The sequence below is a fragment of the Peromyscus maniculatus genome, chromosome 1 (assembly GCF_049852395.1).
Source record: "Peromyscus maniculatus bairdii isolate BWxNUB_F1_BW_parent chromosome 1, HU_Pman_BW_mat_3.1, whole genome shotgun sequence".
NCBI lineage: Eukaryota > Metazoa > Chordata > Mammalia > Rodentia > Cricetidae > Peromyscus > Peromyscus maniculatus.
In genome coordinates, this window is record NC_134852.1 from 117,696,418 (window position 1) to 117,720,617 (window position 24,200).

The 24,200-nt window shown below is 42.0% G+C and overlaps 1 protein-coding gene across 2 annotated transcripts in view; it reads left to right on the forward strand.

Moving 5' to 3' along the window:
• LOC102921805 (synaptotagmin-9) overlaps positions 1 to 24,200 on the forward strand; it is a 186,117-nt gene that overhangs the window by 43,801 nt on the left and 118,116 nt on the right. For both annotated transcript variants that reach the window (XM_006991769.3, XM_076549814.1), the window contains exon 2: positions 14,078 to 14,429. In XM_006991769.3, the coding sequence (XP_006991831.1) occupies positions 14,078 to 14,429 (352 nt within the window). The remainder of the gene's footprint in view (positions 1 to 14,077; positions 14,430 to 24,200) is intronic.

The following is a 24,200-nucleotide window of genomic DNA, read 5'->3' on the forward strand; positions in this document are numbered from 1 at the left end:
AAACCAGATTCCCAGTGCAGCACCATGCCCTATGCAGGTGGGCAGATGCCAGATAGAAGCAAGAGGCAGGACTGAGTCTGGACTTTCTAGTCAAGCAATCCACTTCCTTGTTGAATGGTGAAGGGCTGAGAGAAGTAATCATGTTTATCTAGGGAAACATCACTCCTCATACAGATCCATATGGGAAGAAGCAGATGTTGGTTTATGAGATGCTTTTAAATACTAGTTCAGAATGGTGCTTGTCAGCAACCTTTTGATCTTGTTTCCCAGTGTAGATGAGAAATTTGAACAAAATTGGATCAAAGTGAGAACAGATCTGGCCTAGCAAAGAATTCTGACTGAAAAGGCTTGGAAAAGGCTCCTGTGGGAGGTGTGAATTATTGGGCCAATGCAGAAGGCCTCAGCTTCAAGGAAATGTCAGGAAATAGAATAAAAGCACTGTGGTAAGCTGTTGTGCAGGTGCAGGTACACAGCCAGGTGAAGAGGAATGTCTCCCTATGACAGAGGTGAGGAATGAACTGTAGACACTGTAGGCAGCCTGCAATCTCTGAGTAACAGCTGCGTATCCTGTCTCTAGGTACATGCTCCCACCTCTCTGTAGCCCCACAGGGCACTGGTGGGTGGGGTGGGGCTGTACTTTCCTGTGGACACACCAAGAAGCATTATTGACCTCTTCAGCCTGTCCTTTGTCACCACTTGCTCTTGTTGTGTTTCAGGATGGTCTCTCCCAGCCCTCAGGCAGATGTTTCCCTCTGCCTCAGACCATCTGCATATCAATCTTCTATAATTTTTCAGTAATTCGAACACATCTGAATGTTTCTGTTTATTCTACATGGGCCAGAATCCCAATATATACAAAACACGGGGGCTGAGCATGGTGGTGCAAATCTGTAATCCCAGCAGAGGTAGGGGGATGGATTGCAAATTCCAAACAGGCCAGGCACCACCCCCCGCCCCCCCAGTGCCCATCAGTGCCTGATACATATGGGAGAGCTGTCCCTGATCCCTCACCAGCTGCAACACTCTGGAGAGCAGGCCGTGTACCTCACCTAGGCAGCATAATAGAGCCAACCCTGTTGGCAGAGGTGTAGGTAAGCCAGCTCTGAGGTTGTAAGCATGGGAGAGAAAGCTGTGCCTATTACTCATCTGTCTTGTGGTGGCATAGGTGGGAGAGAAATGACCTCCTCAACTGATGCTTGAGGCAGGTGGGAGATCTGTTCCTACCCCAGTATCAGCTGCAGCACTCAGAAAAGTGGCCCCTATACAATGCCTGGGCAACACAGTAGAGCTGGCCCTGAAGGTGTAGGTGTGGGAGAATCATGAAAGCCAGAGAACTGGCCCTACACTTTACTCATGGCTGCAAATGGTGAACTAGCTATCCTGGGGAGCCCACCCTGGTGGCAAAGACAGGGGAGAGCTGGCAGACTGACCAACCCTGCAAATACCCAGGCCCAGAACCAGGGTTATATGTTGGCCGACTCCAATATCCACTCCATCTGTATCTTCTGGAGTGTAGGGGCAGGGGTGAGGGTTCAGTCCTGTGGATCTCCATGACATAGCGCAGCAATGGAGATGTCCAGGAAGAGTCCCAGTGAGGGCTCAGTGTCTATGGTACAGCAGAGACCAGGGGCCTAGAATGATTCTTTTCCATCAATGCCTGCATGTAAAAATACATGAATAAAGGGGTTTACTTTGTGACTCACTGTGTCATACTGCAACTTCTGTGATGGGATTTTCCCCTTCCATTTTTTCTTTTCTTTCTTCCTTTTTTTCTTTTTCCTGTTTTTCTCTTAAATTTTATTTTGTTGTATTTTGGGGTGAGGAGGGAAATGGGTAGGATCAGTTGGCATGTGAAAGACACAAAGAATAAAAAAATAAATTCTGGACTACATAGTTCCATGCAAGCCTAAGCTACATATCTAGACCCTGTCTCAAAAATTCAAAAGCAAAAACAAAAGAGAAATTGTAGATTCTACAAGCATTTTCTTCCAACTAAGTAAGTGGTAAGATATTATAAGTAGATTTTCCCCACAATCAAATAATTTCTGGAGGAGCAAGTACAAAGAGAAGGGAAGCACAATAGCCAAACATACGTGGTGACTGAGCCTTCCTCTTATGCAGACACTGAAGGCTTGGGTACAGCAGGCTTTGGAAGTGAGGCATTATAAACACAGGTGCTGCAGCCCAGCCATAAGTGCTTGCACCTGCAGCCCCGGGTAGCCTCATTTGGCTGAGGCAGAGGTGGCAATGTTAGTGTGAAGAAGAGCTGGTCACACCCATGAAACTATGCTTTGCAAAATAAGGTGCAAAAGAACATGTCTCCCCATGCTAATTTTAGGCCAGCTGCTTAGTTACACAGGCAGAATCTTTTGGGCAGCCTTCTAAGGAAGGAATCTGTGGACATGGTCTGGTTACAGATAGACCATGCTCTGAATTAGTAACAGAAAAAAATGCAGTTGGTGCCAATTGCTAGCATCTGTATTCCAGTTCATTTTACTCATGGCCTTCTTAGAGTTAAGGCAGCTGTGTGATCTGTTTACCTGGCTCAGCACCTTAATAATGGGCCCCTGCAGGCCCGAGTTAATGCTCCTTAATCCTTGCAATTTTCACCATGAGCTACTGCTAAGAGAATCTCATGTCTGCTGTAGGAATAAAAATCAGGAATAGCTATAAATTGTAGCCTGGAGTTGGATTGCACTCTGACTGGTGGATATAATGGGAACTATTATGGTGACTTTAGGCCTAGGATAGAGGCAGTCTTGTGAGCCCACGGTCAGTTGTCAGGCTTCACAAGAACCCTGTATACATTTGATCAGACAGTGACCTATGCATGAATGTTTGAGTGAGAATGGCCCCTAAATGCTCACATATTGAATGTTTAGTTTCCAGTTAGTGGAGTGTTAGGAAGGATTATGATGTATGGCCTTGTTGGAGAAGGTGTGTCACTGGGGTAGGCTTTCAGGTTTCAAAAGGATACTCCAGGCCCAGTAAGATGCTCCCTGCCTCTTGCTGTGATTCCTATATAAGCTGTCAGCTACTGCCCCAGCCCCATGCCTGCCTCCACAGTCCCCACCATGATGGTCATGAATTCATCCTCTGAAACTGTGAGCAAACCTCCAATTAAATACTTTCTTCTATAAATGGCTTTGTTCATGGTATCTCTTCACAGCAATAGAACAGTCCAAGAGTGACCTTCTGCTCTGAAGAGATCTGCATAGGTGCAGCTTGAGATATGGTGCTTCCCTGTCCACAGATGCCTGTCTCATAGATGAAAGGGGTGAAGGACCTTTTTCTGGGAGGGAAGGATGGGAAATAATGTTGTTACAAAGGAACTAATCTTAGCACCTTCAAGGGCTACACCTTCTGATACAATCACCATTACCATTGGAGTTAGGGTTTCAATACTTTTGTTTCGAGATAGGGTCTCACATGGCCCAAGCTGGCTTGAACTTGTTGTATAGCCAAAGATCCCTTGAACTCCTAATACTCCTGCTTCCAGCCCCTGCCCCACCTGGGGTGCCATATGAATTTTGAGGAGACAAAACTATTTGGTCTGTGCTATTACATTCCTACTCTTCTATAATCCATATTCTTTTCACTTGCAAAACACATCATTACATTTCGAAATCCCACAGGGTTTAACCTCTTTGAGCATTACTTCTAAAGTTAAAATGAAGAATCTCATCTAAATGTCATTTAATCAGAGATAAGTAGAACTCAAGGTGTTCCTCACTCTGAGGCACAGTGCCTTCCTGTTGTGAACTAATGAAATCAACAATATAAGGTTTCAAAATTTTAGTGGTAGAATTAGATAGGCTAGGATAGCACAGCAGAGCACAGCACAGCCTAGAGTAGCACAGAGATGTCCATTCCCAAAGGAGGAGACAGAGAAGAAAGGGGTATCAGATCCCAGCTGAGCCCAAACAAGGCAAACTCTATGAGATCTTAGGATTCACAAAGAATCCATTTTGGTTAAATGTTCTTTCTTCCAGACCTACTGTGCCAAGCGCTGATATTTGGGAAGCACTAGGGTATTGGTCTCTCCTGGACACACTCCTAGTTCTGCCAAGGATGCCTTGCATTCCCAGGGTTCTTCAGCTCCCCCCACACCCATGTCTCTCTTGGTGGGGGCCATCTGACCAACTAATGAAAGAATATGTCCCCATCTTGAATTTCTCAAATCTAAGCTTCATCCCTCTTGGCTATCATTCACACTGCTGGAAGGTGTTATGCACACTACCAGAGGAGAAGTTCTCACCCATCTCACCCATCTGTGAACCCTATGATCTACAATAACTATCTGCCAGGTAGTAGCCATGTACAAGAGTGACACAAGTGTTAAGGGAACAGCCAATCACATTTTTGTTTGATTTAAGATCCTCCCTCTCCATAAGATAGAATCTCTGCTTGACACTGTGAATGAGCCTAAGAACCTGTGGCTAAATATGTCATTGATTCTAGAAGAAAAACTTGCTACTAGTATTCACTAAGTGGACATAAAATGACCCCTAGTGACTTGCATCTCTCAATCCTCATCAAAGAAACAACTTCCAACAGTATGTGGTAATTAACACAGATACCTACAACTAGTCAGTATGCAAAGAATAAGAGATATTCGAATGCTCATTCTAAAATAAGATGACTGTACCATTTACCCTCAAGTCTTAGGTATATATGCAGAAGAGTGGATGAAAAAGTTAAGAGCCATAGGTGGTGGATGACTTAAAGAAACAGTGTTTCCCAGACATAAGGGCAACACAATGCACATGTGAACTCATAGTGATTGGGATAGCAGTCCCAAGGGCTGCGCAAGCTCAAGCCAGATAAAATCCCAGCATGGAAGAAGATAGTTGGGCATGAAGTCCCACCTCTAGCTGGGGAGATATTGATATTTTATTGATGTTGATAGAAAGAAATATGGATTTCAACCACACTCCAAAGTAGACCCCACTCATAGTGGGGGTTGGCCAGCAGAAACTGGACTCCATAGATTTACAAAAAGAAAGTGGTGAGAATGAGAAAGATGGAGTTGGGTGGGTAAGGGGAGGAGGAGTTGGGGCAGAGGATGAATATAATCAAAATACATTGTATGGAATTCTCAAAGAATAAATAAAAGCATTATTTTAAACAAGAAGTTTCCAGATCTTTCATCTCTAGCTTCTCTTTGCTTAATAAATTTGTCTTCCGGTGATTTCTATCATCTCTAAATTTTCTGTTAGCCTTTTCGAGGAGAATCCATACCTTCAACACATTACATAGAAATAATTGGAGATAAATGTCTCATTTTTTTTGTTTGCACATTCTGTCTTCCACAAAACCATTGTACATGAGCACAGTTCACCCTGGTTCTTTACACCATGCATCAAGGACCATCTAATTCATTCCTCCTTACCATTAGAGATATCAAGATAACAGTCTTACCTCCATGTGTCTGCCAACAATCTGTCCATGGTCACCTGGGACCTTGAACAGCTCTCTTCTTTCTCAGTTCTCATCAGAATCACTCTAACAGTCCATCCATAGATCTTTCCAAGCACCCATGTCAAAACTCTCCAGTATCAAGTGCTGCTTCCCCAGCCTTCCTACTTCCAGATACCAACTTCAGTCTTAGCCTTTGGGGGAGTCATCTGAATCCCAGGATTGGTTCTGTGCCCCAACTTCCAGCATCTAGGAGTGCCCTGAATTGGGAATAGTAATACAAGAATTCTCCTGGCTAGTAGTTTCTTAAGGACAAGGACTAATTTTATTTTAAACTTCTAGTTTAGTTCTTCGTGTGTTTCAGTTGTGTGAGGGAATCGCCTTCTCTTGTCCTCAGCAATTAAATCCACTAGGCACTGATAAGTCTCTCAGTGTATGTTCATAGCTGGACCACCTCATAATGTCCCTATTTTTTAACTGCAGTGATCACTTATGGGTGACAATAATAAATCTGAATATGGAGTACCCTGAACCTGAGATACATCATAAAAAAACAATAATTTATACTTATTTAGCACCAGTTATTTTAATTTTTAAAAAAGAATTTTGGCATGTGTTATGTGCTGTGCTTATGTATGACGTATTCATGTGTGTTGGGGTATGTGTATACATAAAAGCTAGTGCAGGGTATCTGGTGTCTTTTTTAATCATGCTCTGCCTTATTCCTTTAAGACAGGCTCTCTCACTGGCATGGAAGTTTACTGTTTTGGTGAGGCTGGCTGGCCATTGAGCTCCCAGGATCCACATTTTCTGTTTTCCTGATATTGAGGTTCTGTAATCACATGTGTAATCATACCCAGCATTTTTTACATGGATATTGGGGATTTTTAACTCAGGTCCCATTGCTTACACAGCAAGTACTCTTATCCCCACTACTCCATTACCCATCCTTAGCACCAGCAATTTTCTGAGTAGTCATTACAGACCACTCCAAATGTAGAGACTAACAAGATCACTATGACAAATGAAGATACAGAGAAATTAACCTAAGGTTATACGATGAGATGAAAATCATTTCTACTGTTGTTACTTTGAGTCCAAGGTCTTGTGTAGCCCAGACTGACTTTGAATTTGCTGTGTAGTAGAAGATGGCCTTGAACTTAAAATTCCCTTGATTATGCCTCCCAAGTGCTGACATTACAGGAGTGTGTCACACCCACTTCAGAGACACACAGTGTGGCTGTGACTTGCAGCTCTACTCATAACTGCTGTGCTGTGGTGTCTACAATTTAATTACATAGCAATCTGTTTGTGTGATTGCATTTCCTAGACAAGCTCAATCATTTTAACATCAAAGCATTCAATTTTAACCTGGAATCTATGACATGTGTCTTCTCCAGTATGTTATTCAGAAAATGCCCTGGAGCCTCCTGAGGTGTGGAGCTGAGTTCCCCTGCACTGGTGATATCCAGAGGGCTGGGATGTTTGAATGCAATATTTGTCTTCCTTCTCCCCTTGTCCTTTTCCTCCTTTTCACTTGTGTTGGAATAGACTGCCTTGAGAACAGTTTTAGGTTCACAGTAATGGTATCTCTTTAAACTGTAACTGTAAAAGAGTCTATTGTATAAACTTACATATATAATGAAGTGTTAAATGTAGTCACATAAAAGGAATGTTGATAAATGAATTCTCACATTAAAAATTCTGGGATGATGCTAAAGATTCATTCAAATACAGAATGTCTTCCTTGGTTCTGTTCTCTGAATCTCTGAACATCCCATCATCAGAGCTGTCTGGTCTTGCCCATTTCCTCTATCTAATTACATTACCACTTTCCCTGCAAGGCACCATGTGATATCCTCAAGTTCTCCATGGCCTAATTTCCTAACAGAATTTCCTGGTGTTATCTGTATTAGGTCCCAAAGACATAATTGTCTTAGGGTGGGGAAAGCATTTTGTGTTCTGAAAAATGAGCGCACAAATGCACACACACACACACACACACACACACACACACACACACACGCACACTCAACTCACTCTGGGATTAACTTGTAGGGATTAAGATTATGTTGTAGGGATTAATCACTCATTGTGATCCATAAACCACATGTATCAGATTCATCTAAAATTTGAAATCCTTGTTAAAATTGGAGATTCTGAGCCAGGTGGTGGCACACACCTTTAATTCCAGCACTCAGGAAGGAGAGGCAGAGGCAGGCAGATCTCGGAGTTCAAGGTCAGCTTGGTCTACAGAGTGAGATCCAGGACAGCCAAGGCTACACAAAGAAACCCTGTCTGGAAAACAAATGGAGATTCTGGACCTCATCCAAGACCTATTAAATATGAATCCCTAAGGTTGAAGTCACAGATCAACGTTTTCCTCAATCGAAGCACTCTTACATTTTTATGTTCCTTTAGGAAATTTTCAAACATCCAAAAGTAGAGAGAATAATACTATGAAGTCCACATGTCAAATCCAGTTATCAAATCCTATCCAGTATTTGTTGCTCTGTAATTTGAAGCCAATTCTAGGCTTTGTATCACCTAGAATGGTTCCACATGTGCCTCTGACACATAACATAATATAGTGATCATCCTTAAGTGTTATTAATAACTTCCAATGTCATTAGATTTCCAGTTCACATGTTCCTTGCTTCCCACATTTGCTAAGTAGGTAGTGTACTATATGTTCAATCAGGTCTCTGCTGCAGGTAGAACTGGCTGTTCTCTGGACTGTTGCCCAGTTCCTGTGCTGTGGTTTTCTTCTACAGGTCTCCTGAGTTGAATAAAATTTTCTCTGTATATATGTTTCATTTTCATTTCCTACAGTCATCTATAAGGGGCTTCCACATGAACACATGGAAGTAGCTCTTCAGACACCATGCAGTTCTAAAAATGTCTCTTGAAACCCTACACATTTAATCAATAGCATATTTGGGTAGAACATTTTAAGTTGAGCATAGTTTAATTTTTCTTTCAGATATTTGCATGCATTGTATATAGTTTCTGGTAAATTGGATTATTGTTCCAGTTTTCTAGTGTTTTAATGTACGTGTGTGTGTGTGTGTGTGTGTGTGTGTGTGTGTGTGTGTGTGTGTGTGTAACATAGATTGATGTTGTTTTTCTTCTGCTGTCACTCTCCACCTTATGTTTTATACAGTCTCTTCTGACCCGGAGTTCACCAATTCCACCAGGGTCACTGGCCAGTGAGCTCTAGGTATCTACCTTCACGTCATCTCCTCAGTGCTAGGGTTACTGATATGCATGACCACATCTAGCTTTTCCATGTATGTTGTTGGGGATCTGAACTCAGGTCCTTGTGTTTTCATAGCAGGCAGTTTACTCACTGAGTCATCTCCTCAGCTTCTGTGTCTTATTATTTTTATCTCAACCTTATGGCTTTCTCTAATCTTTATTAAATTTCACAATAAAAACATAAAAGATCATAGTGTGTTCTGGATGCTGGGTAGTTCTCTACCCACTTTTCCTTCAGTTTTAGGGAACTTAAAACATTTTTCCCCCTTTGATTTTTGCCTCCATTTTCTGTGTCTTAGTCTTTCACTAATTTTAAATATTAGCTCTGTGAGGGGTAAACACCATCTATCATTGCTTGTATTTCTGAGTTGGGGGTTTTGTTCTTGCTGGGTTAAGTTTACCTTCAATCAAGTTCCTTAGCTGGAGTGTTGCTACATTGCTATGCTATTTGAGGCATTGTCTTATTTTATTCCGGGTCACATGGGCTCTCCAGGGTCCTCTTTGATGGTTACTGCTATATCTATGCTCTTTAAACTGCACTGTTAGTCATAAATCTCAGTACAGAAATGAATTGTCTCTTGCTCTAATTTGGTTCATACCATTGGCCATTTGTTCTGAGGCCTCAGCTTGGTTGGTGTCCTTTGAGTTGCTCGTCTTCCTGATCTCGGGTCTTCAGGGTCCTCTCTTGGCCCTGCCTTGTAGGCGTGACAGTTACCAAAGCCTCAATGGGGGTTGGAACTTCCAGATCAAAGCTGGAATGGCTACCCACTACAGGGAGGCTTCCAGTCTGAGGAAACAGGCAGCTGAGAAATTGGCGAGGTGAGGCTGTGGCTTGTTCTGCTTCTCTGGTCTTTCAGCATTCACCCCAATAACTGGCCTTGGGTTTGTTTTTATTAATAAGACCTTGTAAGATTCCTGCTACAGGCTGATTACACTGTTCTTATTCTTTAGAAAATGTACCTCAGTATATTTTATCATTATTCTTTCCCATCTTTAAACATGGCATAAATGCCAATGAGTATGTGTAATGAATGTATATGTCATTTGAAACTTACAAAGCAATGACCACATACATACTACCAAACATTAGAGAAATAAATTATCTCTTTAAAAGTATTCTGTGATTCTAGGCTGACTTCCCATTCCAATACCCCTTTGCTGAAGTCAAATTATAAGGAGATGGGAGTGGACTTAGTGATTCGCGTTCCTTTTGGCAAGAGAGAAAAGTACAAACACCATGTCCAGAGGACACTTGAGCTACAGGAAACACTCAGATGATCACACTGGAGGCTGGTGAGGTCACATAGGCTACCGTTGCTTTCTGGCATTCTGACAGGTGTTCTGAAGCACTGCTAATTCTTCTGGTGTCTTTGTGTAAATATGAAATTTTTATTCTTGCTGTCTGCTGTAACCACGTGCTCAAAAAAAAAACTATAAAACTGTGAATCCATAAGATTCTAGCAACCTCAGAGTTTACAGACCAGAGCCTACCTACCCTTCCATCATTCAAGTTTAACACAGGTGGCTTCAGAGCTCCTCAGATGGGCTGGATTGTTACCAAATGCCATACTCATGCCAGGAATTCTTTGAAATGCTTGGCATCCAGTGTTTAGGTAGAGAAGCTCTCTCTTTTCATGCTCCTTGCCCCATGACTGGACTTAAGAGCAAGCTGGATTTTGGAAACATAGCCTGGAAGTCATTTAGCAAGCTGCAATTGTTATGAACTGGGTCAGAGGCCTGATGACTACTAATAAGAGTGGGTCAAGCTTCATGTTATCTGACGTGTTGAGTATGCCCAGTGGAACCCTGAGAGGTAGTGTACTGAGCCAAATGAGCTGAGGGCTCATGTGGGACTTATTTATTTATTTATTATTTTTAGATAGTATCTCATTATGTATCCTTGGCTGCCCTGAAACCTGCCATGTAGCAGGCTGGTCTGTAACTATGATGTTTCTCTTACTTCTGCCTCCTGAGTGCAGAAAGCAGATACATAAATCTCCATACCTGGCCTGTCATGTTGAATTCATTTTTTAAACTCTATGAGTATATGCATTTATATGTGCACCTGTTCATGTGTATAGAGACCATAAGGTGTCATGTCTTCTCTCCTATTGCTTGCTGTCTGTTGCTTTGTGGTAGTGTCTCCTCACACCTGGGCATCATGTTTTCTCAGCAAACCAGGAAGCCCCAGTGATGCTCCTGTTTGTACCCCCTCAGAGCTGGATCAGAGGTGTGTAGAGAGTTTTATGTTTGTATAGGTTTTTATGTTTAAATTTTATGTTTGTATGTTTATGTATAGGATTTTTATATTTTTATTGAGATCCAAAATTTTGTCCTCATGATTCCACACCAAGCATTCTTCATTGTTGAGCCATTTCTCCAGCACCACATCAAATTCTTAAGTCCAGATAACATATGTGTTAGTTTACCTGGGACAATTCAGGGTTAACAATCCTATCCCCATTTAGTTATTATAATTTTGCCCTTTGTTTTTCTTTAAAGCATCCCAGCTTTGGACAGTAATTGATATGGTCATATATATTAGCCAACTTTTTTGCCATGACAACAAATCCTTTTAAAATCATAGAGACTCCAAACGCCAACTCTTTAGGTTTTACTCATGCATCTGTGCCTCACTTGCAACTGTACCACAGGCTGTGAGTCAGGTTAAATCTATTCCTCACTCTAGACTTGGAGCTTGTGCCATAAATCATTTTTTAGGGTGCAAAGGCTTGATGATCAGCCCTGACATAAGGGTTCTTACTCTCATGCACTAAGTTGGAGCTCAAAAGTACCTCTCGTCTGAGGCTGATGATGTGTATTGTCTCATTTTCCACTGGCAGAACAAGTCAGTGTCCCAAACCAACACAGAGAATTCCAATTTAAACTGGATCCATGGGGGGAGAGTATTATGACATGGGAGAGTGATCAGTAGATAATACACAGTGACCACCTCACAGTCCTAACCCCACTGTCTCCTACAGTCCCCCTCCTCCAGCCTTTGCAGCTGCTCTCCTTTGAAACAGTGTTTTTCAAAACAAAACTGCAGTAGTTAAAGAAGGAGTTTTGCCTGCATCTTGAGTACAGACGGTATCAAGGGATTCTACTACTATGTGTAGCCTGGTTTGTGCTCAGATTCAACTATGGGGGCTGGGGGTGGGGCTTGATGTCTGCGATGCCAGTTAATGTGACTCCAGCTAGCTGTTGTAGAGGTCTGTACGTATAGAGGCTTCACTTCACTATGTCAGAAGATGTCACAGCCAAGTGGAGGAGCCGGAGGGTCATACCTTGTTCTTCATTGCCCTAACCATGTCACAGATCTATGAAGCAAGATGACTAATGCCTTTACTTTGCCTCCATCAACTGTACAGCCTACTCCTTCCACCTCTCTACCTGGAAATCGTTTTTCTTTTTCTGTGTGTGAGATAAGGTTTTTGGCATAACAAACTGTCCTTGACCTCACTATTAGACCAGGAATGACATTAAAACCCTGGTCCTCCTGCCTCAACTCCCCAGTTTGGGCATTACAGGCATGTGCCATTGTGCTTGATCTATGTAGTGCTGGGAATCTAGTGCTGGACCACCTGCATACTGGGCAAGCATCCTGCCATCTAAGCCACTTCCCCAGCCCTGAGCCTGGGGTTTTCGTTTTTGATTTGATTAGTGTCCCCTCACTGGTTATTCTTATGTGTTTGGTATTGATTGGCTTTTCTACAACAACTCCAGAAATTCCATCAAGTTACTCAGTGATGATGATATATATTCCTTGTAGGAAATTGCTCATCTTGCCTCATTGAGATTTTGAGCTCAATTGATGCACTAAAACAGGAATCCTAGTGTTGTGAGCAGTAGTAAAATAGTGTTTTTACCACAACAAAGATTGACTGGGTTGAATGAGGGTATCCATTTTGCCCATCAGCAACCTGGTAGCTGGTTCCTTTCAAGAGCAATTTTCATGACAAAACGATTATCATTTCATAAGAACAATCAAAGTCATGGTAAAAAAAAGTATGATTGGTAGTTGATCAATTTTATTTAATGGTAAGTGGTGTAGGTCCTTCATGATTTAGCAGGAATATAACTGTCACAAATCATAGAACACTTAGGCATATTAATTTTTTTAAATTTCTCTAGAATATGAACCTATGAACATATGAGGTCTGTCATCCCATTGTATCTCCAAAACTTAGCTTACTGTCTATCACATAATAGACATTCAGAATACTCTAGGAGGAGCAGTGCAGATTTTAAAAAATAACTAGTAGAGGTAAAACCTGGGGAGAGTTTTGGGGACCTGAGTTACAGGATGGACATGTAGGAACATCCTTTAAAGTAGTGGTGTCAGAGATGAAGATTCATGCTTCAGTCTCTCCAACCCTGTCTTGAGATAGGAACCTGAGAGAGACTAAATTCTGCCTTTAAAGGTATGAGTATAGCTGTAGAATACTGTGTGGCCATGAGACTATGGTCCACATACAGTCACCATCATTCCCGGCTATATCCCCTTGCCCTTACCTCCTTGCCTTTGCCTGCAGACCTCCACTGTGGCTTCGGCACTGGCTTCCATGTGGGATGTTTTCTGGCCATTGAAGCTCATTCTTCTTCCTAATGTTGGTATGAAATGTTCTTTAGATCTGCCCTCAAGTCAGTGATTGAAAGGAATGGGTAGAGGGGCCCTGGACCTTTACTTCTTGGGTGGGGTAGCCCCTAAGGTGCATGGAACTCCTCTAACAGTTTAACCTGTAGCCTTCACTTTGATAACTGGCTTGATGATACACAACATACTACTTCCCCAACTTTGCCTGTCTGTTTTTTTGTTTTTTTTTTTTTTCATCTTCTAAGAAAACCTCTTGCTCTTGAATAGATGCCCCAGGATTTACTACTGGGGTAACTCAAGCTGTGATGGTCTGGGTTCTCAAAACCTAAGTGGTAGGTATTCTTGATGCTACAAACTACACTAAACATGTGAACTCAGACTATTAAAAACTTAATAGAAGGAAAAATGTAGTTTAATTCCTAAATTGTATGGCTCTCTGAGATGACAGGGTAATTTTAAAAGACAGTTACAAGTTCTGTGCTCAGAAAACTTTAATGACAGGTATTTCCTGTAGAATAGTCTAATTCAACTTGCAGGGACACTCAAGAGTCTCCTTTAATACATAGCGTTCTGTTGTTTCTAAACACAACTTGCATGCAATGTTATCTTCTTTCTCCCTTTGCTCTTGGAGCCTCTGGTTTGTGTCTGAATCCTCATTGTCAGGTAATACTTCAGCATCTCCCAGCCTGGCCTTCAGAGTTGGGCCCTTTAGAATGAGTGGATGAGATGGTCCTTCCGCCTGGACTGCGCAGTGGGTGGCCATGAGAGACATCATTGCACTGACTTTTCCTTTTTTCTTTGCAGATATCTCTGTGAGCCTGCTAACCCTTGTGGTTACCGCCTGTGGTCTTGCCCTCTTTGGTGTCTCTCTCTTCGTGTCTTGGAAATTGTGCTGGGTTCCATGGCGAGATCGAGGCCTGTTCTCTGGTAGCAAAGACAACAACCAAGAGCCTCTTAACTACACAGACACAGAGACCAATGAGCAGGAGAACAGTGAGGACTTCCTAGACCCACCCACACCCTGTCCTGACTCTTCCATGAAGATCAGCCACACTTCCCCCGACCTTCCCCTTTCCACCCAGCCAGGTGGCCAAGAGAACTGTGCCCATGCCATCCGTGTGCAGCGACAAGTCACAGAGCCAACGCCGTCAGCTCGGTCAGTAATGCCCCTTCCCTTATGAATGCAAGGCAAAGACCACCGTATCTTCCTTTCTTGCTAGTGATGGTACTGACTAGCAGAGGATCAAGTAATCATCTAGATGTCCTCTCAATCCCAGAAACATGAAAATGGTACAACTCTGTGGTTCTTTGCTGGACTTAGTTACAGAGCTCTGCTTAGTTTCCCTGGAATCCATAAAAATAATGTTTAACATTGTTCCTTTATCATGTATTTGTTATTTTTGTATAGTTTACAGTTCTGAAATGTCTACTATTATTTTATTTTTTTAGTAAGAGAAATTTAGAATTAAGGAGGATGTATATTAATATGTACCCAGGTCAGGATTTGGACAATAGAATCTGAGTTCTTAGGTACTTTTCTTATTATGTCCTCCTAAAACCATAAAATTGACTTATTGTGCTTCTGAACTATCCTAGCATTCACAAATAGGCTTACTTCAGATGCCACACTATAACCGGAAGTCTTTGTTCACCCCCAGACTTTGTAACAATTGCAGACTTCTAAGAGCAGGGTTTCTATTGCCTACATATTGTGTGTTCTTAAGCAGTGGATCAATAAGGGTATACTGATTAAAAATCTGTGGGCTCTGGGATGTAAAGAACTGCTTTATTTACATGTGTGTCATACATGGCATTGAAAAAAATTACATAAACTCCATATATGTCCATTTCAGATAATAGAAGGATAGTAGAAGTACCAACTTAGGAGTTGTTTTCAGAATCAAATGGTAACACACACTTGCACAGATTTGCACTGGTAGCACTGCCATTTTGCCTTCCACATTGCTGTTTTCACACAATTATCACTGAAGCATACATAACTCCCTCAAGATGCTGAGGTTGAGGCACTCCTCTCCCAAAATGTCAAGGTTGTGCAAAGGTAACTAGTTCTAATCCCTGGATATAAAACCTAATTTGTGATAAGAGATTTTAAGAAAGAAGACATGGGAATCAGCCTTTTTTTAAAAATTAAAATATTTGCTTGAGTGAAAGCCAGAGGAATAACATATGCAATTATTTTTTTTGAAATATGAACATAGTATGGGATGTTTTTAAAAAAGCTTTCTGTTCTCTAGAAATGGGAATGATAATGAAGTTTATCCTAGAGAGTGCACTCATTCACATTAAGTGTGATAGAATATGACAGTTTATATAGTTTGATTTTTTTTCAGAAACTTATTTTAGCATTATTTCTAGTTCGATATCAAAAACCAAAACTTAAAATAGTCCTCCTTGAGGAAGTTGCTCTGTTTGCCTTCTAATTTGCAAGAAACCCTCAGACTTTATCTCAGGGATTTCTTTTCAAATAACTAGAGTTGGTATCACCATAGAGTTCACACAGTGGGACAGACTTACATAACGAGGCCCTTTTAGTGTCCCCAAGACCTGGAGCTTTCCATGTGGGTCACTACTCATTCACTTGCTCCTATCTGAGTTCCCTCAGATACAGAGTGAAAAAAATGTTCCTAATAGATGTGGTCTGTACATCCTGCCCTATAACTAACAAACTGCTATCAATGGTATCTCTGTAATTATCACAGTGTTTATCATAAAAATATTTAGATAGGCTGTATAAAGAAATGTGTTTAAAAGACAAAACCAATTGTTAGCATCACCATAGGTTTGTGGAAATTCAGTAAAAGAAATTAAAAAAGAAGAAGAAAGGACTAATCCCTGTAGAGTGCATTTTATATTCAGATTATTGTAGGTTTGGAAATATGCAGTTAAATTATCTTTCAAACGGTGAAAATTGGGTTCAGTAACAGCTGAACTGCCATTAGCAATCTAAAAGCTTTTCAGCTGCATTTGACCTAGTATTTACAATTTGCATTGCTTCGCATTTAAAAAATTCATGCCTAAGTTACTACTGACCTCGTTCCTTGTGTTCTTCCTGAAAATGCATCTTTGTCTAGCAGTGTATCATACACTGATCCTCAAATTCATTAGCAATTGTTTTGTAAGAATGTTGTACACACATGCACACACAAATAAGAGAGAGAGAGGGAATGAGACAGAGAGACAGAGAGAGAGAGTGTTGTGGGAGCTTTCCTTGGAGAGTGTAAACCAACTCTCTCATTCACAATCACCACCAAAGCAAGGTTTAATTCCATCAGTGTCTAACTTGAGGGATTAGTGAATTTATTGGGTTACTTACAGGAGTGTGGGTGACCCCAAAGCAGCCACACTAGCAGAAAGTCTCACTCTAGTATGGACAATGACTTCCCATAACTACATAGAGGGAGCTTCTCACCACCATTGCCTCAGTTAACCTGCCACAGACTATATTCTCTAATACTTCCTAGGACCCTGAGGCCACGTGGAAGTGGAATTGGGTTAGAATTGTGTACAAATGGCCCGAAGTTGGAGGGGGAGGGGCAGGAATCTCAGGTAAGTGTCCAGTGACCCTCTTTGTCTTGAGAGAATCACAGTAGTTAACAAGCTAGATTTCAGGGGTCTTTTGCAAGTAGTCACATCTACTCTGCTGAAGATGATGTCTGTATATGCTTGAAGGAATGACTCTACAATACACGCACAAACTTTTTTACTGACAAGATGGAAAAATGAATGAAATTTCCTTTCTTCATTCAAAAGATTGGTATTTTTCTATGGCTCTAAGAACCAAACATAGGCACTTGGAAATGCTAGGCATTGCCTTATCACTGAGCTTCATACACAGCCTTCTAAACCATTTAAAACACTCTGTTTCAGTACCATGGTTATGGGGTGGGCTCTGCTAAGATGGTCCAGAACCTTCTTCCCTTCATGTTTTTATCCCTCTGCCTTCATGCCCCTTATGTCCTTTGCTTTTTCACTGTCTTGCTTTTTCTATCCTGCCACTATTCCCTCTTGTCCCATGGTTTCCAGGGTTGCTCCTAGGCCCAGTGCACAGTGTTCAGGGTACACTCCTTGCCACCATGGTTGGCATAGCTTCTGCTATAGCATTTCCTGAGGAAATCACTTTACCTGGCCCTCTTTCCCCAGGAATGTTGTGCTCACCTCATTGCCATGGGAATGAGCTAAGCTTTGTCTTCTAAGAATGTGAGCTGGGTGGCCATGGCATACCCCAGCACTCAGGAGGCAGAGGCAGGTGGATTTCTATGAGTTTGAGGCCAGCCTGGTCTACAATAAGATCTAGGACAGCAAGGGGTACATAACACAGTGAAAAGCTGTCTCAAGAAACAACACACACACACACACACACACACACACACACACACACACACACACACACTGCGTCTGGTTAATTCAGTTACTGCGGCAACAAAACCAGAATTCCTGTTAGTTTTTTTCATCTGGTGAGACCTTCTTTGAAGTATTGACCTAATATTTTGGGAATGTGGGTATGTTACTTTTCTCAGAATTTTTCAGTATCAGAGCTTTTTAAGAAAACTTGAATATATGAAACTTCCTGGATCCCCAAAGTAGAGGGAACTCAAACTGCCTTCTACTCAGTTTCCTGAATCATGTCCCATGATGAAAGTCCAGGCATATTTTTAAGTCTCAGATTTCTTGCCTAACAATTTGCTTTTATGACAACTGAACTGGTCATATGACAACTTCCCGTCAGATCTGTGAAGGCCCTGCAGCCTCCTGCCAGGGCCACCATGATGCACAACTCTAGTGGTTACTGTTCACTTGGACCCCATAGAAAGCTCACTATTCTTAGCTATACTTGCCTCCCCTACTCCCTGCCATATCTGAGCCTGTTCTTGCCTAGAGTCCTTGGCACATTCTGTTCCCTCAGCCACTGATGTTTTTCCTTTTATTCTTACCTTCCCTGCCTTTGCAGTGCTAATGTCCTAACTTAAATGTCCCTGTTGAGGAGGCTCAGATACCCCACCTGAAGGGTATGTTCTATCCTCTACTGCCTCCCACTCTTGTTTTGCATTTTTTTGTTTTCACTCCTTCATGACATTTGACTCTCTTTCCAAGTCATCCTTTGTTTCTTTAGCATCCATTCTTTCCTCTAGACTGCTCTGTGAGCTCAAAAACCTTATCTGTTTGTTTCTTTTTCTCTGTTTAGTCCCTGGTACAGCTCTGGGAATAGCAGACTCTCTCCTATGAATGACTAACAGACTACATTGGCCAGTAGCAGTCTACATTTCTCTGACAATGATGGCAAAAGGTCAGAAGTATAGACTAGGAAGGGTCTTTAATGGTGTGAGGCCAATGGAAAGTCATTCATCTCAGGCTTCACATTTATTAAGAGTCTCCCTTGTAAACCTTTGACCCTATTTCTGTAGTAAGCAACCCATAGAGTCATAGAAATGCACTGACAGAGACTAAAGATGGAGATAACCATCAGTCTTCACATTTAGATACTTTTATTGGCTACAACCCCAGTAAAGAGTACTCAAGTTAATGTTGTCATAACTCTATGGGATGTTCTTATTTTCATGGCTGGAACTGAACCCAGAGTCTCACACATGCTAGGCAAATGCTCTACCACTGGGTTGTATTCCCTAGCATGTATGCCCCAGCATAAGTGGCATGTTTCTATTAAGTCCTATTTTGGTATTGAGAACAAAAGGTTCTTAATTACTCTTACAGTTATTTATTCAGATTTTAATAAATGGATGATTTTGAAAATTAAAGTTACCTAGACCTCTGAATTCCCATAAAACCCAAAAAACTACATTTAAATGCATATTTCCCTACTAATATTTAATTATAAGAAGGTGTTTTATCCATGGCAGTAATGCATTTACTCTAAACATGCATATTAAACATCTGTTATGTGGAAAATACTATGGTGGGTACCAGTATTTTTTTTTAGCAGACAAAGAAAACACAGCTCTCTTCTCAAAGGCCCCAAAGAAGAGCACCAATCACACAGGTTGAAATGCTCAAGTCTGTAGAGATTAAACTTATGCATAAGATCTGTGGGGTCGGTGAAGGCTAAGCATGAGGGACCAATTCAGGCCTGCAGTGATGAAGGAATGTCTGATCTGGGTGCACTTGGGAATGGGAAGACATGGTTGATAACTGCTACATAAGAAAGAGAAGTGTATTTGAAAGTGGCACCAAGGTTTGAAGCCTGTGTAACTTGGGAGTGGGTGGGAGGGAATACGCCACACTTCTGAGTATCTAGTTGTACTTAAACAGTTGGTCTACTGGTTCCAAGCAGATCCCTTCATCTTCATTATCTCATTCTTGAGAGAAGCCCCCAAAGCCTCGGATTGCCACTTCCTCCTTCCCTTGCTATTTGTTGACGTGTCTCCCTCTATCCAGGATGTCTCTTGTTTGTCTGGTTTAGAACAGGCCAACTCTTCTCTCCATCACATAGAGTTTCAGGGGAGAATGGGGTCTTGTCTCATTATTTCTGAACTTTGTTGCCCACAAGGTAGTTCTGAGGTTCAGTTTGCCTCCCTCTTTTCTCCCTTTGGCCCCTGAAGCCTGTGGGGAAAGTAGGTCAGGTTTCATCTCTTGAGAGGAGGTCATAGAGATGAAGGAGCATAAAAGAGTGTGTACTTTGTCCATGGTAGCTCAGGAAACCCAGAGAAAGCGACTGGGGCTACTGAACTGAACATCCTTGGAGTTGTTTTCCTAGTGAAGTCTCCAGTATCGTTTTGCAAGAGAACACAGTTGAGGCAAAGCCAGCTCAACTTTCATCTCTTCCATAAAACCTTCCTGAGCCAGGGCCTTTTTATTCTTTCTTTCTTCCCAGATTCTCTAACCTGTAGTCATGATTTATCCCCACCTGTTGTACTTCAGAACTCCTGGAGAACTGAGCCTTCACCTGCCGGGCCACTTATCACCTTTCTGTCTACTGTCTGTTCCACATTCTCATCTGTTAAATTGCAGTAAGATCTCCTTCAGATCTAATGAAAATGGTTGGCACTGTGGCGATACTTCAGGGACTGACCTTAGAGCTGGAACTAGTTAGTTTCCATTAAAGGAAAGGGGAGAAAGCAAAGTCCCTTTGCCCTGGGGCTTCTTACCCCTCCCGCCCTGTGGCTGGGGCTCATCCCAAGGCTGGATGTGTTTGCTCGTGTATCACAGGAAAACTGCTGTACAAACTGTGTTAAGTATCTTTAAATCCAGACTTCTTCCAGGTTCAGCTGAGGTCTGGGATAGCTAAGAACAGTTTTTAAGTTCTTTTCCTTGCCTCCTCCATGAAAAGAAGCAGCATCTTCTGGCCCTGAGAGAACTGGAGCTGGAGAAAGCTGAAATCCTGGCAGCCAGCTTCTCAGGGCCAGCGTTAGGGTGTGGCTTATTTACAAAGGAGGCTGTCTCTCAATTCTGGGACCCATCATCCTTGGAACTTACCTTTTCCTCCCTATGTTTGTGTGTGTGTGTGTGTGTGTGTGTGTGTGTGTGTGTGTGTGTGTGTGTGTGTGTGTGTGTGTGTGTGTGTATGTGTGTGTGTGTGTGTGTGTGTGCTTGTGTGTGTGTGTTTCTTAAGATTATTTTTATTTTATGTGTATGAGTATTTGCCTATATGTATGTTCATTACACAAGTGTATGGTACTGACATACTCTTCACTAGAAGAGCCTCTAGAACTGGAGTTACGGATGGCTGTGAGTCACAACATGGTATCTAGGACCTGTACTAGATCCTCTTAAAGAGCGGCAAGTGCTTTTAACCTCTGAGCCATCTCTCCACCTTTGCCTCCATTCATTATGTGCATTAAATCCTGAGTACTCCGAAGGTAGAAGATTGTGTTTTAGAGAAAGTCCTCCTTACCACAGTCACTAACTGTCCCGGTGTCACGAAGAGACACTAGAATTCTAGACTCTCCCTGAGGAACCTCTTGTATACTACCCTGGAGGTCATTTGGAAGCATGGCACCCAGTGTGGGGCTGCAGATCAGAACACTGTCCTCTGTCTCTCCTGTCTGTTTTAGACTTACCTTTTCCTCCTGCCTCCATCTGAATTGCCCTCGAGAGCTATGGAATATTGATTTTCCATTTCCTTTACCTCATCTTTTCCTTTGTGTCCCCAGGGCACAAATCCCTGCTCTGATTTCTCAGCCCACAGAATATTAGCAGCAATGCAGGCAAGTTGTGAGTTACACTGGTTCTCTGGCTCTTTTGGACCTCTCTGTTCTGTGGGTGTGTCACACAGACACAGAGACACACATGTACACAGAGTCATACACACAAATACATGTGCACATACAGAGATGCACAGACATAGATACACATGAGTGCCACACAGAGAAACAGAGACATAGATGTAACATAGAGACACAGACACACACAGATTTAATCTATTGCCCTATGGTGAGATTCAACTGTTTCCCCACTAGTAATTCTGGAGAGAAATTTTAGTAGGCATGAATTAACATATAAAATATATGTTATGCAGTAATACACATATTTGTGACTGAATTGTTTAGAAGAATATTTACAGTGTGTGCTGTATGTATGTGTGTGGGTGTGTGCATGCATGCATGCATGTCTATGTAGAGGTCAGAGGACAACCTCAACTGTTTTTCCTCGGGCACTATCTACCATCTTTTCTTGTGAGACAGGATCTCTCCATGGTATGGAACTCATCAAGTAGGCTAAGCTGCCTGGCCATTGAACCCCAGTGATCTACCTATTTCCAACTTCCCAGTGCTGGGATTACAAATATGTGCTGCCACACCCAGCTTTTGTGTTTTGTTATAAAAGAATGAAATATAGTTTTTTAAAAAAGATTCTGAAAGGTGGACTCGGGTTCTTTTTAATTTCTTAAATTTTATTTTATTTTAGATTTGTTTATCTTGTTTTCTGTATGTGAGCATTGTATATGTGTGTACATGTGTATACCATGTGTATGCTGGTGCTTGAAGAGGTCAGCAAAGGGTGTTAGATCCCCTGCAACTGAAGTTGCTGATCTGCCACATGGTGCTGGGAATTGAACCCAGGTCCTCTGCAAGAACAGTAAATGCTCTTAACCACTGAGCCATAGCTTCATCCCCCTGAAGTAAGATTTTTGTATGTTCAAGGCAAGCACTTTACTGACAGAATTTGCTTTGGAATTTGGAATGGGTCTTCCTGCACATTCAGGGATGAGATTTGGCTTCTGCCTTTGAAGTACAAATGTCTCCATAATGTCCTCTCCAGCCCTCTCCCTTTACCAACTGGTACTCCATTGTGATTAGGAAGAGCCGAACATGTAATACTAATATCTCCAGATTTTGTCTAAGGGAATGCATATGTTGAACAGAATATGTTCCACTATTAAGTAGGTAAATCCATTTACTTAAAATTTGAATTAAAATGTGCTCCATTGGTTAGTTCTGTTTATTTCTAATTTAAATTTAAATGTGCTCCATAGGTTAGTTCTACAGACAGGGGTGCAGACAAAATTTTTCTGTGATGAATCTACAGCCAGAACTATAAAAACATGAAGTAAACCTGCTATGCAGAGTCTGCTTAGCAGAAACCCAGGAAGAGTGTGGCACAGTGACTGGGCCCAGTGCTGGTTCAATCAGACTCAAGTCCTGAGTAGAAGCACTCAGGGGCTGTCTCTGAGAAGTGGTCTCATGTATCCCACACTGGCCTCCAACTTGCCTTGTAGTCAAGAATGACCTTGGATTTGGAAGCTTCCTAACCTGTACCTCCTGAGTGTTAGGATGACAGGCACGCACCACCATGCCCAGCTTTAGTTTGTGCTGAGACTGAACACAGTGCGTGGTGAGTGTTAGGCAAGCGCTCTACCAAGTGAACCACATCCCAAGGCCACACCCAGTGGCTATCAAGGGTGTAATTTATTACATAAAGAGTACCACTAACTAGTATCACCTGTTAGTCCTACTAACTAGTCCTTAGCCAGAATGGTATAAAATGACTTCACTGAAGTATAGATGACTGGATCTAACTTGAAAAGAAAGATGAAGAGCAGAAAAATGTAGCTGGTACCCTTAACTCTTCTGGTTTCTGCCTAGGGAATGATGCCTGTTACTCTGTGCCAGTCCCTCTTGCACACAAAGTCCAGCAGAGCAAGATTAAAGCTCTGTTCTAGCTCCACAGCGGCTCCACTTCTGGATGAGGGAGTGACCTGGCTACACTAATGGACAGCCAGTTTGGTCACTTAAAAGCATGTCCTGTCTTTCTGACCTCTCCTAAATCATTAGGCACAAAAAATACCTTTAACATTCTGGATTTCTCTGGAAGAAATTATAATGCAGCAGATGCCTTCAGACCGCAGTCTTTGCACGTCTGGCCATTTTTATACCCGGGATATGTCTGTTTGGTGTGGGCTGTGTTGAATGTGACAGGTACAAGTGATCCTTCTGTGACACAATCTTGGGGTGCTATATGGGTGATTAGTGACCATGGGCTATTTTAGGATGAGTTGAGATGTTCAGTGTGAGATCTGAGCTATAAAGAACAGAATGGTTTCAATGTTTTGGGTGTGTAAATCCCATTTTCACATGATTATTTCATAAGGTAGTCTCAAGAAAGGAAAGGAAAGCAATTCCAAGTATCTGCTCTGCCTCTCCAACCAGTCACCAGTCCATTAGAGACAACTCAGATGTCCCTGTCACTTTCCACTAGAGACACTATTTTAATTCAGGTTATTGACTGACTATTTAGCATATAGTCAGCACTCTGAGCTAAAAACAAAAAAAAGTAACCTTTGGTACAGCCTTATGCTAGGCCTGTTGATGCAGACCTATAATACCAGCAAGAGGGGCCTACTAGAGGCTGAAGAACAAGGACCACACATTCAAGGCCTATGTGGACTACAGAGTGAGTTTAAGGACAGCCAGAGAAACTGTTGAGAGTTTGTATCAGAGGAAAAAGTAAAAAG